The sequence below is a fragment of the Condylostylus longicornis genome, unplaced genomic scaffold (genome assembly GCF_029603195.1).
Source record: "Condylostylus longicornis isolate FDR11 unplaced genomic scaffold, ASM2960319v2 ptg000234l, whole genome shotgun sequence".
Classification (NCBI taxonomy): Eukaryota; Metazoa; Arthropoda; class Insecta; order Diptera; family Dolichopodidae; genus Condylostylus; species Condylostylus longicornis.
In genome coordinates this window covers 306004-322797 of record NW_026578201.1, presented here as the reverse complement: position 1 = coordinate 322797, position 16794 = coordinate 306004, and the positions used below count along the sequence as shown (strand labels likewise).

Here is a 16794-nt window from a genome sequence, read left to right as displayed (position 1 = left end):
GTATTAAATGGTTTATGAATGAATTAGATCTCATAGCAACTTTAATATCATCTGATATTAAATCACCCGTCAAAATGAATTTGTCGAGTGATAAAAATTTTAATTTCATTCAAGCTAGTACGTGTCATATTTGTGAACAAGATTTTAGTGACTTATGCATACCAATAATCTTTCATAATTTGTCGTCCTACAATTCTCACTTCCTAATAAAAGAAATTGTTGGTCTTTCTAATAGAATATCTGTAGTGCAAAGGAAAATATACAGCATTTACAATATTGGTCAACAATTGCAAAATAAATTATAAGTTCATAGACTCTTTCAAATTTCTAAACAGTATTTTAGAGCATTTAACTTCAATTTCTACCTATTTTCCAATTCTTGAAAAAGAATTTGAAATTTTTAAAAACAAAAATTTAGATTTACTAAAACGTAAGGGTGTCTACCCTTACAATTTTAACAAGTTTTTTGAGGAAAATTTACCCGAAAAACATTGCTTTTATAATAAAATAAGTATGGAGGGAATTTGAAATAAAAAACTTGGGTGATTATTCTGACCTTTTCTTAAAAACAGATGTTCTACTTTTAGCTGATATTTTTAAGAATTTTAGAGTTAGTTATTTGACTACCCATAAACTAGACCCTGCTCACTATAAAACAATTCCATCCTATACGTGGGATGCGATGCTAAAATTAACAAATGTCAAATTAGAATTACTGACTGATATTGATATGCTTTAATTAATGAGCGGGGTATTAGAAGTGGTTTGACATAAGCTAATAAGAGACATATTGAAGTTCTAATTGTAGCGTCCTTTAATTTTAGTATTTAAAATTTTTATGTAGTCTGGCCTAGGACAAATAAAACAATGTTCTTTAACTTTTCACCAACGTTTCGATTTAGTTTTAAATCTTCATCAGGGCTAAAATAATAATTTTATATGATAATAATGTCTTTACAATATGTCATACATTTCTTATATGTATACTTACATTAAGTTAATGAACAAATTTTAATTTGATTTTAACATAATTTAGTAATTCAATAGCTTTAATAAATGAATTTAATAAAATTTTTAAAAATCGTCAGTTTTTCTTTTTTAATAAATAACATATAAATTGTAAATGGAACAAAACTAGACTCTTACAAAATTTAAACTATATTAAAAATAAAAATAAGAATAAAAATATCACGAATCAGCTGTTTGTTGTTTTCAAATATTGTTTACTCTGTTGGGGTTACCGCTTGTTTTAATTTTTTGAAATTTCATAATTACAGATTTATAAAATGAATTTAAGTTATTTTTATATGTTTTCTAATTTATGTTGGTTTTGTTTAATTCTATGTGTATCATTTCACTTATATTCCTCTTACACCAATTTTTCTCTCTGTCTACTATTTGTGTTTCCTTGAAATTAATAGTATGATTATGGTTAAAATGATGTTGTGCTAGTGCTGTTCTATCTGTTTTATAAATGTTTTGTATTTTACAATCATATTTATGTTAATTTAGTCTATTTTTTAAACATTGTTTTGTTTGTCCTACATAGCACGCTTCACGCTCTTAGCAATATATTTTATATATTAAGTTTGATTGATTCATTTTGCTTTCTTTTCTTCAAGTTTTTTAAGATGACTCAACTACAGGTTACTTCTTTGAAGGGGATTTACAATATCCTAAAGAATTACATGATTTTCATTCTGATATTCCATTTTGTTGTCAGTCCATGACACTAAATAATTCTAATCAAAAGAAATTAGTTGCTCCTCTATTTGATAAAGAAAAATATGCAATTCATTATAGAGCATTAAAGCAGGCATTACCATGTGGTTTAAAATTAAAGCTGTCCTTGTATTTAGTCAATCAGCTTGGCTTAAGCCATATATTGATTTTAATACAAAATTACGCGCTTCATCAACTAATTATTTTGATAGTTAACGATATAAATTTTCAGTAAATAAATTTGACAGCTAACATGTCGGGTAAAAATCTATGTGCTAAATGTGGGAAAAATGTAAATAAAAACCATAAAAAACTTCAATGTGATGGGGACTGTAAAAAGTGGTTCCATTGTGAGTGCACAGGATTATCCATTGAAGATTTTAACAAAATTGCTCCAGATCCTGAGGAATGTTGGTTCTGCCTTTTATGTATCAGAAAAAGGAAAGAACGCAAATCTATGGCAATTAACATTAACAACACGCCAACACAGAATAACATTAAAGCAGTTCATAATAGACTGGAAGATAACACAGATATGGTCAAGAAATTGGATGATGTAATCGAAATGTTATCTAAACATGATTTAAGATTTGAGCAAGTTCAGAACGACATCAAAGAATGTAAGGAAACACTCAATTCTCTAGTCCAGGAAAACACTGAATTACGATGCGAAATTGATAGCCTAAAACAGGATATTAAGATGAATAAAATAACCATGGAAGTGATGAAACAACGTCAGTTTAGAAAGTATATAGAAATTGTAGGTGTAGGTGAAATTCCAAACGTTTCACCTAGCAAAGTGGTTCAAAGCATTACAACAGCGCTTGGTGTTGAAGTTGTCGACAGAGATATTGATCAAGTCTATTTTGGAACACAACATTCGAAATATTCAGGTGAGCCAAAGAAAATCATAGTGAAACTTAATAGTTCGAAGATTAGAAAGAAAATTCTCGATACTCGAAAGGAAGTAACATTAGAAGCGAAGAAAATTTTTCACAATGTCAATATCAATTCTCAGAATATTTTCATAAACGAAAAGTTATCTCCTTACTTTAATTCTTTATTTAAAAGAGCAAGAGAGCTGAAAAGATTGAAAACAATACAATTTGCATGGGTGAGGGATGGTAAAATCCTTGTAAAACATAACGAAGCGTCTCGCACTGTCCGTATTTATAGTGACAGTGATTTTAATAAATTTACAACATTCCAAGAGACGAGATAGAACATTACGATTTACCATTTACATCCCAAGCAAATTTGGTGCAATGCAACAGTTTGAACGAAGTTTACTTTAATTTTTCTAATTCACTAAAAATAATGTATATCAACATACGTAGTTTGAAGTATAAATTAGATAGTATTACGTATATGCTTGATAGTTTATCTACAACTATACATTTAATTGTGTTTACGGAATCTTGGATACTAGATAAAGATATAGACACTGTAAATATACCGCATTATAAAAAGGAGTTTTCTTGTCGTTCTAAAAGACTTGGTGGGGGTGTGGGCTTGTTCATACATGATTCAATAAATTATAACACAGATTCGATTACGAAATTTAATGATGAATGCAATAGTTTTTTGTCTCTTCAATTAAACAACAACAACATGAAATTCGATTTTTCCGCAATATACAGACCCCCAAATAATGAATCACAAAATTTACTTAATTTTCTCCATATATTCGATTCTCACCTAAACAATTTTAGCAAAAATAATGCAATTATTATGGGAGACTTTAATTTTGATATTCGTTGTACAAATGATAAAAGTGTGAACAAGTACATATCAATTGTTGAATCAAATGGCTTTGGCTTTTGTTATGATTTTGTAACAAGACCTGCATCAAATTCATGTCTAGACCATATTCTTACCAACGGGAAAACTGAAAAGATAAATATAATGAACTTATTTACTGATTTGTCTGATCACTCAATGATTATTACGGAAGTTGTTGACCATAAAATTATTTCTAATGTAGATTTCAATATACAAAATAAAAAAAAAATAATAAATATAAATACTGTTCAAAACCAGCTGCGAAACTGTCATATTGATACAACTTCAAATGATTGTCAAATATTTTACACAAATTTTCAAACTGTGCTTCAAAATGTTTTGAGTGTTGCCACAAACAATCATAAAAGTAAAAAATTAGCTAAATTTAGTAAGCCATGGATTGACGAAGAATGTCTACAATTGATACGCACAAAAAATTATTGGCATAGAAAGCATATAAAAAATCTAAATAATGAGGGTTTGAAAAACAAGTATCATTATTGGCTTAATAAATTAACGCAAGTCAAACGTATAAAACAAAAACAATATGATTACTATTATTTCAGTAAATATAAAAACAATTCTGAAAAAACTTGGAACTATATTAAGAAAATTATAACAGATGGAGCTGCTAAATGTCATAACGAATTTTTCGAAAGTGAATTTTCAGACAATGAAAAACTACAAAAAATTAATAGTTTTAACAAAATGTATTGTAATGTTGGTATGAATATGGCTAAAAATTATGATTCAATTTACTTTCCGCAAAATCGAACATCTTCGAAATTTTTCTTAAACAAAATTAACATCACGAAAACAATTAAACTAATTGATTCATTATCTACATCTAAAAGCAGTGGTACTGACAATATATCTTCTTGGGTTGCCAAGCAATGTAAAAATGAGCTAACGAATCCCATTATGAAGTTCATTACTGCGAGTATTGAACAATGTATTGTGCCAGACCAACTAAAAATTACTAAGGTAATACCTATCTATAAAAGAACCGGAGATAAGTCAGACATCAACAACTTTAGACCGATTTCCTTAGCATCTACTCTTAGTAAGTTATTGGAGACTTACGTTATAAGTGAACTAAATGAACACCTGAGAAATAACAATCTCGTTTCTGATGCGCAGTACGGTTTTACAAGAAAATCAAACACAAACTCAGATCTTTTTGATGTTGTTTCTTACATTCAAAACCAGGTGTCTATGAAAAAGAAAGTGTGTTTGGTGTTTTTTTATCTGTCAAAGGCTTTCGACACTGTGGACAGAACCACTTTATTAAGTGTATTAGTTTTTAAATAAAACAAATTAGATGCTTATTCTAAGACTGGTTTATTATGACTGATTTTTATATTTAATATAAAAATATATGCATATGTTCTATATACAATACAATTGAATATAAAGTACAGCAATGCTATTTAATATAAGGTGTGATTCACACTATTAAACATTAGGGGTGTTTTACATATAATTCATTAACATAATACATCTCCCCTTTTTTAAATTTAAATTTATATTTAAAAATACTAAATTTTATTTTAAAATAAATTTCAATTTCAAAACTATACATAATAAATTTTAATTTATTGATTATATCTATTAATCCAATTTACTTATTATAAAAAATTATCAAAAATATTTAACTAAGTTGGTATTCAAATTTCAATTTAAATTTCAATTTCTGCAACTTTTCATTAAAGACTATTTTGGAATAGAAATTCATTATATATAAAAATATTTATTCATCGTAATAATTTACATTATACATGTATATGTACATTATATACATACATATATGTATTTTATTTAAATTTATCAAAATTCAATGTGATTCAAGTTTTTACATTTTAATTGTGACGTTTTCTTATAAAATTCGAATTTCTTCTAAAAATTTTATCATTAAATTGAATCCAATATGAACGTGGTGATTTATCTTTGCTTTTTATTGTAGCAGGTACCCATTCATTATTATTTCTAATATATACTTCTTGCCCTCCAAAAAAATTATTTTTATATTTTACATTCCTATCATAATACATTTTATTTCTTTTATTATTATTATCAATTGTTTTAATAACGTTATTATTTTTATTATTATAATTCTTAAAAAAAATTTGTTTACCAGGTAGCAAAGTTCTGGTTTTTCTACCCATTAAAATTTCAACTGGCGACAAACAAGAGCCCTTAATAGGTGTATTCCGATATTCGAGTAATGAAAGCCATAAATCATTGTTTGATTCCTTCGTTTTTTTCAAAAGTCTTTTAGAAATACCTACCATTTTTTCAGCAAATCCATTCGATTTTGGGTACAATGGACTACTCGTGATAATTTTAAAATCATATTTCTTTGCAAACTCCTTAAACAAGTATGAATTGAAAGGCATATTATCTGCTATTACAATATTGGGAATACCGTGATATGAAAACACTACCTTTAATTTCTCAATAATAGTTCTAGCTGTTTTATTATACAATGGTATAATATCCAAATATTTTGAGTAGTAGTCTCCTATAATTAAAAACGACTTAGCATTTAATTCCATAATATCTAATCCTATTTTACTAAATGGCATTTCAGGTATATCATGATTGATTAAAGGCTCCCTGGGTTCCGAATATTTGTATTTTTCACAAATGTTGCACTTATGAATTAACTCTTCAATTTCTAAATTCATGGTTGGCCAATATACAATAGATCTAGCTCTACTTTTAGTTTTTTCAACACCCAGATGTGGTAAATGTAATTGATATAATACGTCATCTCTTAAAGATTTGGGTACAAAAATACGGTCGTTCAAAAATATTAATCCATCAACTACAAAAAGATCATTTCTATTTTTCCAAAAAGGTTTCAGTTTTTCACATAATAATTCTTTTCTTACAGGCCAACCATCATTAATTGTTTTAAATAAATCCTTTAAAATTTCATCATTTAAAGTCTCATCCTGAAAAATTTTTTTCTTTTCATCACTTACATTTATTGTGTGTATCATATCAGACAGACCATTCATTTCTTCACATTCTTGCTTTTCCGTTTTAAAATTTCTTGATAAAAAATCGGCTATAAACATATATTTGCCTGGGCAGTATCTAAAATTTAAATTGTATTTTTCTAATTTAAGTTTAAGCCTTTGCAATCTAGGGGAAGGTATGCTATAATATTTTTTCGCCATAATTCCTAATAAGGGTTTATGGTCCGTAATGATCTCAATTTTTCTACCATAAATATAATTGTGAAACTTTTTACATTCATAAACTACCGCCAGAAATTCCTTATCAATTTGGGGATAATTAATTTCAGTTTCAGTCATGCTTCTGGATGCAAAACAAACTGGTCTTCCTTTTTGCATTAGACATGCACCCAATCCACTCCTCGATGCATCAGTCTGAATAGAAATAGGTTCAGTAAAATCAAAATGTTTCAGAGTGGGCGAATCTTTAATTAATAATTTTATTCTATTTAAACATTCAATTTCAATTTTATCCCATCTAAATAAAACACCATTCTTTAAAAGAGCTCTAAGGGGTGCTGATACTTCAGCCAAGTTAGGTATAAAACTACCCATATAATTAATAAAGCCCATTAATTTCTGTAAGTCCTTTTTATTTTTTGGATTTTCTAAATTTTCAATTGCTTGCATCCTATTCATGTCACATGCTACCCCACATTCATTTATTTTATGGCCAAGAAAGTAAATTTCATTTTTTCTATACTGTAACTTATCTTTGTTAAATTTAACATTAAGTCCTCTAGCTCTGTCCATTACTAATTTAACAGTTTCATCATGTTCCTTTTCATTACTTGCAGCTATACAAAGGTCATCAATATAAACGATTACATTTGGAATGTCGCCAAAATTCTGTTCATTCAATTTTTGGAATGCCTCAGGTGCAATTTTTAATCCAAAAGGCAGTTTAGTAAACCTATAAAGCCCAAATGGCGTACTAAAAGTACATAATGACTTAGAATATTCATTTAATTCAATTTGGTAGAACCCTTCCCTGCAATCAAATACCGAAAATAATTTTTTATTACAAAATTTCAATTTAATATCTTCAAATGAAGGAATTTCATAATACCTTTCCTTAATATTTTTATTAAGATCCTGAGGATCCAAACATAATCTAATTTTACCATTAGGTTTTTCAATTATAACGAGATTTGAAACCCAATCAGATGAAGTTTCAACCTTCTCTATCGCTTTTTTATTACATAACCGCTCTAACTCATCTTTTAAGGGTTTTCTTAGCATTTGTGGTATACGTCTAGCTGGTCTAGCCACAGGTATAGCACCACTTTTTAAATCAATTGAGAAATTTTTTATAAAACATCCACTACCCTCAAAAACATCATTATATTTCGCAAGTAAATCATTTATATTTTCTAAATTTAGATGGTCAATGCGCTTTATTAATTTTAATTTTGAACAAGCATTCAAACCCAAAATGCAACTATCACTATCAACAATATAAAATTTTAATATTGTGCTAATATTTTTATGTACAACATTTAAATAAGTTATACCTAACATCTCAATATTTGAACCATTATAAGCTTTTAATTTTATATCATTTTTTTGAATTTTTATGTTTTTCAAACAATTTAAAAATGTTTTAGGAATTACATTGGTATCTGCACCAGTATCTAATTTGAATTTAAATATATTGGATTCAATTTTCACATTTTCATACCAAGAGTCATCACTATTTAAATTAATAACATTTAAAAATGCACAGTCTGAATCAGAATCATAATTATGAGCTTTTATTTGATTTACACCAGTTTTCATTGTATTTTTATCTTTGAATCTACAAAAAGTGGCAAAATGATGTAGATTATTACAAATTTTACATTGCTTTCCAAAAGCTGGGCAAGCATTTCTACTTTTGACATGCAAATTATCACAAAATCTACATTTAATTTTTCCAAAATGTGCATTTTTATTGTTTCTATAATTTTGAACATTGCTATTAGAATTTTTATTGAAATTATTTCTGTTAAACTTACGTGAATTCATATTACTATCAGACTTAGTTTTTTTTTTTTTTTTTTTTTTTCCTTTGTTCACTCCTAGAAGGAGCATAGGGCTAGTGCATGATTTCTCATGCACTAGTTTCATAGCGTCATAGGGTTTTAACTAGGTAGGTGACCAGCCTGCCGTAGGTTTTATTTATATATTAATTATTTGAGGTTATTAATATTTACTATTTATTTTTCTTAGTTTTTTTTTAATATCGAATATTAGGAATATTTGAAAATTACTTGTATGATATTTTTATTAGTATTGTATATTAAGTTATAATAATATTGAATATAATTTTTATTCAATAAATCGGGTTTGAACCCGAGACCCTTCGGTTAAAGGACCGGTGCCATAACCACTGCACCAATGGTCAGATGTCTTGCAATTTCATCAACATTTTTTACATTACCTCGCATTTGTTTTACTTGATGTTTTGATGCCTCATACTGTTTACAAAATTCAATTGCCTTATCAGCGGTTAACGATTGCGTTTTCAGAAGTTCTCTTTGCAGGTCCTTATTTTCTATGCCTATTACAATGCGATCCCTCAGCATTCTGTCTTCATCTTTAAAATTGCAGCTTTTCACTAATTTCTTTAAATCAACCAGAAAAGTCTCAAACGGTTCACCAAGTTTTTGATCACGCGTGTGAAATAAAAATGATTCAAAAACCTCATTCTTTTTCGGAGTACAATGATTTTTAAAAGCATCTTTTACAGCTTTTAAATCGTTTTTTGCTGTTTCATTTAAATTAAGTGTTTTAAATAATTCTAAAGCAGCTTTACCTGCCGTGTTTAAAAATATTGCTACTTGTACTTCAGGTGACTTTGCATTTAACTCTGCAGCTACTTCAAAAACTTCAAAATTTTCTATAAATGTATTCCAATTGTCAGCTACATTACCCTCTAGGTCCAGCTCATCAATTTTTTTTAAAAAATCCATTTTGTTTATAATATAAGTTACACTTTTTGGTGGTCTGCCACGTTTTCGTTTACTTGTGACTTGATGCATGCAGGTTGACTTATTTTCAACTTTTACAAATCCCATGCACGTGGTAAAATTTTATATGCTAATCATGTATAATAAACTGCTTTTTCTTTTTTTTTTAAATTTAAAAATTCCTAATTTTCAGTCGTAATATTGTAAATATTTTATTAATGTACATATAACTAAACTTTAATATTGGACTTTTTTATGTAATATAATTAATAATCGCATTGTAATACATGTGGCTCGGCTGCGCCATGTATTAGTTTTTAAATAAAACAAATTAGATGCTTATTCTAAGACTGGTTTATTATGACTGATTTTTATATTTAATATAAAAATATATGCATATGTTCTATATACAGTACAATTGAATATAAAGTACAGCAATGCTATTTAATATAAGGTGTGATTCACACTATTAAACATTAGGGGTGTTTTACATATAATTCATTAACATAATACATTAAGGATATTGTTTGAGTGTGTTGTGACAGGTCGGGAATATGCTTGGTTCAAAAACTATTTCAAAAACCGAAAACAATACACAATATGCGAGCAAATTGAAAGTGAAATAGGATCAATTGAATTTGGTGTAATCCAGGGTAGTTCGATGGGTCCCGGCTTATTCTCCTGTTACATTAGCAGTTTTTCAAAACTACAGTTGAATGGCAAATTATACATGTACGCAGATGACATTGTTGTAGTATATTCTGACGAAAAATATGATGACCTGCAACAAAAAGCTAACGAAGACATGATTAAAATAGAGACTTGGATGAAACTACACAAACTCACTGTTAACACGGCGAAAACTAAGTATATGATGCTCAAATCAAACAATAAAACAATTGAAATTAAATACAGCAATGTCATATTAGAAAAAGTATCCTTTTATAAATATCTTGGTGTAATTTTTGATCAAGACCTCGTGTGGAATCTTCAATGTAATGATGTTATCAAAAAACTTAGTAGAATTGCCGGTATTTTCAAAAAAATTGGCAATAGAATACCAGAAAATCTAAAAATGCAAATTTACTATTGCTTATTTCATAGTAAAATATCATATGGCATAGCAATATGGGGTAACACCTTTGTTAAAAACCTGGATGCAATACAAAAAGTACAAAATAAAGCTTTGAAAAATTTGCATAGATTACATCACAGAACGCCTACAAATGAATTACATAAAAATTATAATGTTTTAAAAATACGTGATTTAATAAGTACGTTACAAGCACTCCACATACACAACTTTCAAGCTGATAATATCAAATCAAATGTGAAATTAACATCAAACAATGAAATTCATAATTATAACACCCGTAATGCTAAAAATATTCGATTTGATGCTGGATTACACTTACAAGGTTTACAACCTATTTTAAATTCAGGTGCTATTCTGTACAACAAATTATTAAAAATTATCGATTTTAATAACTTCAATACATCAAAAATAATGAAAAACATTAAATCATTTTTCTTAGAAAAGTATTGAAAACATAAACATTTTTTTTAAACTGTTGTAACTTTCAAATTTTCTACCTAGTTTTGCTTTTTTTTTTTTCTATTCTCCTTACTTTTTACTTTTTTTTCTTTTTATAAATTTTGTTATATTTTGTTTAAATTTTTATTAAGTTTTTTTCTTTTTTCTCACATTTAGCAATATGAAATTATTACTAGAATTTTTAATTTAAAGTCAAATTGTTATACAATATTAAATAATTAATAAGAGAACACTCTGTATGAGCTTAGGCTCTTTTTAGAGAATTTTTTGAAATAAAATAAAAAAAATAAAAATAAAATAAATTATATAATAATGGTTGTTATGAAAAATCGATGGAGAATACAAGAAAACATGCTAGAGTAAAACTAGTAAGAAAATGGGGAGGTCGTTATGGTGCTAAATCGCTGATATTTTAAAAATTGTGCAATCTTCAACGAAAATTTGATAGCAGTTGAATAAAGTAATGCTGAAATACATTGCCAATAAACCAATTTACATTGGGGCAGCAATTTTAGATATTTCAAAAGCATTAATTTATGACTTTCATTACAATTACATGAAACCTAAATTTAATAATATTTGTAATTTAATATATACTGACACAGATAGTTTTATATATGAAATATATTGTGATGACATGCATAATAATATAAAAAATTATTGAAACATCAATAATTTTTTTTTGATAAATTAATTTTTCGAACTTCACTGGTCAACGGATTGTATTGAACTATTCTGTCATGAATAAGTATAAAACAATATGCTGATGTAGAAGCTGGAACATTAATAGATGTTTTGAATTCCAATCGCACATCTACTGCTCCTGATTTAAGTGAATCATTTTGATGTGTACAATCTATAGCTACAATGGAACCGATTTTGTTTTTAAAATCAATCCTTTATTAATTTTCAATACCTTGATAATATGATGTCTGAAAATCAGTATACATATGATAAAAATAGAATATTTGTCTTTTTCAAATGATATATTTAAATTTTCATATGAATATTATGTTTCTGCATTTAAATGAGCCTTGTAATCTATTAAGTGACAATAATCATATTGTGAAATATATTTTCCTTTTTTGTTTTCTCTATCCGTTTGCAATACAAAATTATATAGCGTGGTTTTTCTAACTGAGATGAGGTTTTCACACACCATATATGATGTGTAGTTTCAGCTAATTTTGGATATTCATACATTTCCCAAGTACGAAAACTTATTGATAAGGGTTTAGAATTATCAACAATTTTTAATAATGGTAACTTATTTTCATCAGATGTGATGATGTGAGGTACAGTCCATGTTATTTTGAATATGTTTATTAATGGTTTCATGGTTTGGGTGGGCACCAAGCATTTTTTAGCATATCATTCTTGTTGTTAGATAAAGAAATATAATTTTTCAATGCAGAAGCATGTCCCAGTTTTTTAGTTGAATCAATTTCAATAAAATTCAAAAGGTAACGTATTTCTTCAAAAAGATGACAGACACCATTGTTTACAAATTTTATTTTATGAATTCAAAAATGGTGAGTATGAGTGTCCAACCCAATCTTTTCAAAAATATTTTATTTACAACAGATAACTTTTTAAGGTTATTGTTAAATGGCTTTTTGGATAATGATGCTGATGATGATGATGATGATAGAGATGATATTCTTTTTTGATTTTGTTTTGTTCTTGTTATTATATCAGCCGTTACTCTATTATTAATAAGATTTTCTTGTTCAGCAGCTGTATTATATATTATCATTATGATAATTTTTTTAAATGCAATCAGAGTGTTATTTTTTCTTCTCGAATATTTATTAATTCACCGTCTTGATCAATTAGTTTTACAGTTAGAGTACTTAATTCCCGAACACAAACTGGTAAATAGATTACATTCTTGGGCACCTCAATTATTTTATAACCTGAACCAACTTCAGGCGAAAATTCGTGTATAGTAGAGCTTTGTTGTTATTAATAAAAGAACTTGTAATAATATTACATTCTATGCGAATTGTATTTAAAATCTGATGTATGTTTACAGTTCGCGTTTAGCACTTTTGAACTAAAACCAAGAAGTGAACTAATCGAATTGGGTTTATTGAAATATATTTGTTCAATACTTTTCACTTCACACTTGAGCGTATTGTTATAATTTTTACTGATATTTTTAATATCTTTAATTTCGTAGGATCTAAGTTTTTGTGGAATTTCAATTTGCGATCCCCAATATGAAATATATCGTTATTAACATCAATATTTGGTATGGAATTATATGTTTGGAAGTCAATGAGAACACATACATAATCACCATTTAATTCGAATGGTGGAAAATAGTTAGCTTTAAGAATAGATGAATTACCACTTAAGGTTAATGTTGTTGACATGATTGTTGTTCTTAATATGTTAAATTTAAATTATGTATTCCAACTATTAAACAAAAATAATAAGCATAAATGACCTCAAATTATTGTATTATAGTCTTGATGTGATTCATAATTATATTCTATATTACGAGTATTTCCCAAATAATTGACTACTTCAATCGGTGGTTTAAGATTTCCAAAACTATCATAATATTTTATAATGTTTCTTTTTTTACAATAAGCTACCCAATGTATAGCAGTGCTAGAAAAGCTATCTAAATTAATAATTCCACATTCATTTTTCCAGGGTTTTACTTTTGGTAATTTGCCACAATTAAAAACTTCTCTAAAAAACGGAATATTTCTGGAATATTTGTATATATCATTTTCAGTTAGTGCACGTTTAGCAACATCTTCCATTTTTGCCGACCGTATTGTGTATACAATAGGTAGGTTATGTGATGGCAACAAATCTTGCATATCAAGTTTTCGGTGGGAATGCATTTTCCATAGTAGGGAAGTGTAAATAAACTATTTTTAGCATGAGTGTATCTCAACATTTTGAAGAAAATATTCAACCAGTTTACTTGAAATTTCATATATAAGCTCAGCTCGACCGTCCGCGAAACCTCCTAGCTTTTGAAGAAATCAGGTGTCAGCAACTGGACGTTTACTACGAGCGAAATATACATTTTTGCGTATATATAGAGAAATACTCAACCGATTTCATTGAAATTTAATACTTGAATTCGTCGTATTAAAACAATGAACATATAAATTTTTTAGAAAGATCAGGGCTCGAAAACTGATTTGCAGGGCGATTTTACTTTTTTTACAATTTTGAAGAAAATATTCAACCGACTTACTTGAAATTTCATATATGAGCTTTGCTCGACCGTCCGCGAAAATTCATAACTTTTGAAATAAATCAGGCATCAGCAACTAGACGTTTACTACGAGCCAAATATACATTTTTGCGTATATATAGAGAAATAATCAACCGATTTCATTGAAATTTGATATTTGAATTCTTCGTATTAAAAGAAGTAACATATAAATTTTTTGGAAAAATCATGGGTCGAAAGCTGATCTGCGGGCCGATTTTACATTTTTCACCATATCTACGGAACGAATTGATGGAATTTCTTGAAATTTGATATTTTAGTTCTGGTTGTTACCGAAACTAACTGGCGAGTATTTTAAGGAATTCGAGTAGCACGAAGTGAAATTCTACTAAGAGCCAAATTTTCATTTTTCTAGGTATGTTAACTATAAGCTTTCTAATGTCCTAAAAATTGGAAAGAAATATTTAACAGACATTTTTATAATATTCTGTAACACTTTCACTTAACTAGACAATGCACATTGCGGTCGGTTATGTGCTGACCAAATCTGATTTTTAAAATGCATACATTTTCTTTTTTTCTTTTTCTGAACAGTTTTTGATTTTTTTTTCTTTTAATTTTTGGCAGTCCCATACCCAATTTAGTTTCTGCTTTCATAGCACCAGCAACTAAAAGTGCGTTTGTTTTCTCTCCGAATAACGCGTTTTTAGACCTTATTCGATTCCAAGCTTTTTGCATTAATATTTTATCAGCATTGTGTCTGTCTTTTATATCTTTTGTATTTGAATATAAAATGTCATGACCTTTGCATGCTCAATCCAACACGTTAACACCTGGATCACCTCTCTGTAAACGTTTTTATAACTTTGTACCTAGACCAGAGTACTGATAACCAGGTAAATGAAGTTCAACAGGTAAATTATCATTTAATGAATTAACAATTCCACCCACATATATTTTCTTGGATTTACCTTTCTTTCTCATATTTTGAATAAAAACTATTTTATAAAACAAATGAATTAGGATATATGCATTAGTATAGCTTGTAAAATCTTTGCCTATTAATAATTTTGACAAAGAAATTAAGAAAAAAAATTCATCAATGAGAAAACATAGTGAGCTTCTACCTAATGCCATAAGATGTTTAAATTGTGGGAAGACAAATGTTATGATTACCCTTTAAATCAATCAATATATCAATATCTAAAAGAATTAATGAAACCAATAAAAGGTATTGGATATTATATCTTTCCTGATAATGCAGAAGTAATATTACCGGAAAAATCTAAAAAAAATTCAATATTTATATTTGATGATATAACATGTGAGAAACAAAATAATGTAAGATCATTTTTTAGTATGGGGCGTTCTTATAAAACTGATAGTTTTTGTTTTAATTTTTTAATAAACAAGATGAAACAAATTTAAAACTTATGTATATATCGTATGTATGGATCATGTCAATACAGATATGTCTTTTCAAAAATTTCAACAAATCTGCTCACATTGTTGGAAAGATGATTATGGATTCTTAACATTAGATAAAGATTGTGGTATTAATAATGATAGATATAGAAAAAAATTAGATTTTTTTATAAAAAATATAAATAAAAGTAATAGTTGAGTATCTACTTATCTCTGTAATTAATTATACATTCTTCGTAAGCAGTTCATTTTTAAAGACATGGTTAAGATAACCACATCATCGTCATGTAAAAACAAGAACAAAACATTGAAAAAAATTGTAGAAAATATAAAACTGGAACCAAAATCTTTTGTTTTTAAACAAGAAAATAATAATGGTGATGACGATAATGACGAACATAATTATAGTGATTCAACGTATATCTTAAGAAGAGGTATTAAGTCTGAAAAATCGTCCACACCAATACAACAACAACAAGCACAACAACAACTGTTGAATACAGAATATAATAATAATGATGATGATGATCTTGACTTTAAATCATTTTCGACTCCAAATAAAACTAAAATTAACAAATCATAATTAATCTCATCATCATCATCAAAAAATATTAATTTAATTAAAACATATAACAATAATTTGTTTGAAAATGAAAAAGAAACCTCTGATTTCCATAAGTTGTATGGTCCACACATTGACAAAATTACAAACACAATAAAACTGGGTAGTTGTAATTTTCAAGTAAGTGTCTAGTATTGTCTAGTAGTTTTCAAGTAAGACCGTAATGTGTATTGTCTAGTATAGTGAAAGTGTTACGGTCTATTATAAAAGTGACTGTTAAATGCTTCTTTCCAATTTTTAGGTCATTAGCAAGCTTATAGTTAACATACCTAGAAAAATGTAAATTTGTCTCTTAGTAGAGTTTCACTTAGTGCTGACCGAATTCCCTGAACTGCTCGCCAGTTAATTTCGGTAACAACCAAAACTCAAATATCAAATTTCAACAAATTCCATCAATTCGTTCCCTAGATATGGTGAAAAATGTAAAATCGGCCTGCAGGTCACTTTTCGATCCGTGATCTTTCCAAAAACTTTATGTGTTCATTGCTTCAATACGATTAATTTAAATATTA

At 27.6% G+C, this 16794-nt stretch overlaps 1 protein-coding gene across 1 annotated transcript; it reads right to left on the bottom strand.

Annotated features, from left to right (window-relative positions):
- Nucleotides 1-3545: 3545 nt before the first annotated feature.
- LOC129616522 (uncharacterized protein K02A2.6-like) lies at nucleotides 3546-9481 on the bottom strand. The gene is made up of 7 exons (XM_055532177.1): nucleotides 8988-9481; nucleotides 8117-8325; nucleotides 7597-8071; nucleotides 7231-7518; nucleotides 7019-7158; nucleotides 5639-6952; nucleotides 3546-3610 (listed from the first exon to the last, which is right to left on the bottom strand). Exons 1-7 carry the CDS (start codon nucleotides 9479-9481, stop codon nucleotides 3546-3548), a joined length of 2985 nt encoding a protein of 994 aa, XP_055388152.1.
- Nucleotides 9482-16794: the final 7313 nt, after the last annotated feature.

Coding starts and splice junctions, on each gene's coding strand:
- LOC129616522 (XM_055532177.1), bottom strand. CDS start 9,481: ATGGATTTTTTAAAAAAAATTGATGAGCTGGACCTAGAGGGTAATGTA. Junction 8,326..8,987: donor GCAATTGAATTTTGTAAACA/GTATGAGGCATC, acceptor CACTTTTTGTAG/ATTCAAAGATAAAAATACAA. Junction 3,611..5,638: donor AACCAGAACTTTGCTACCTG/GTAAACAAATTT, acceptor TTATCTTTTCAG/TTTTCCCGTTGGTAAGAATA.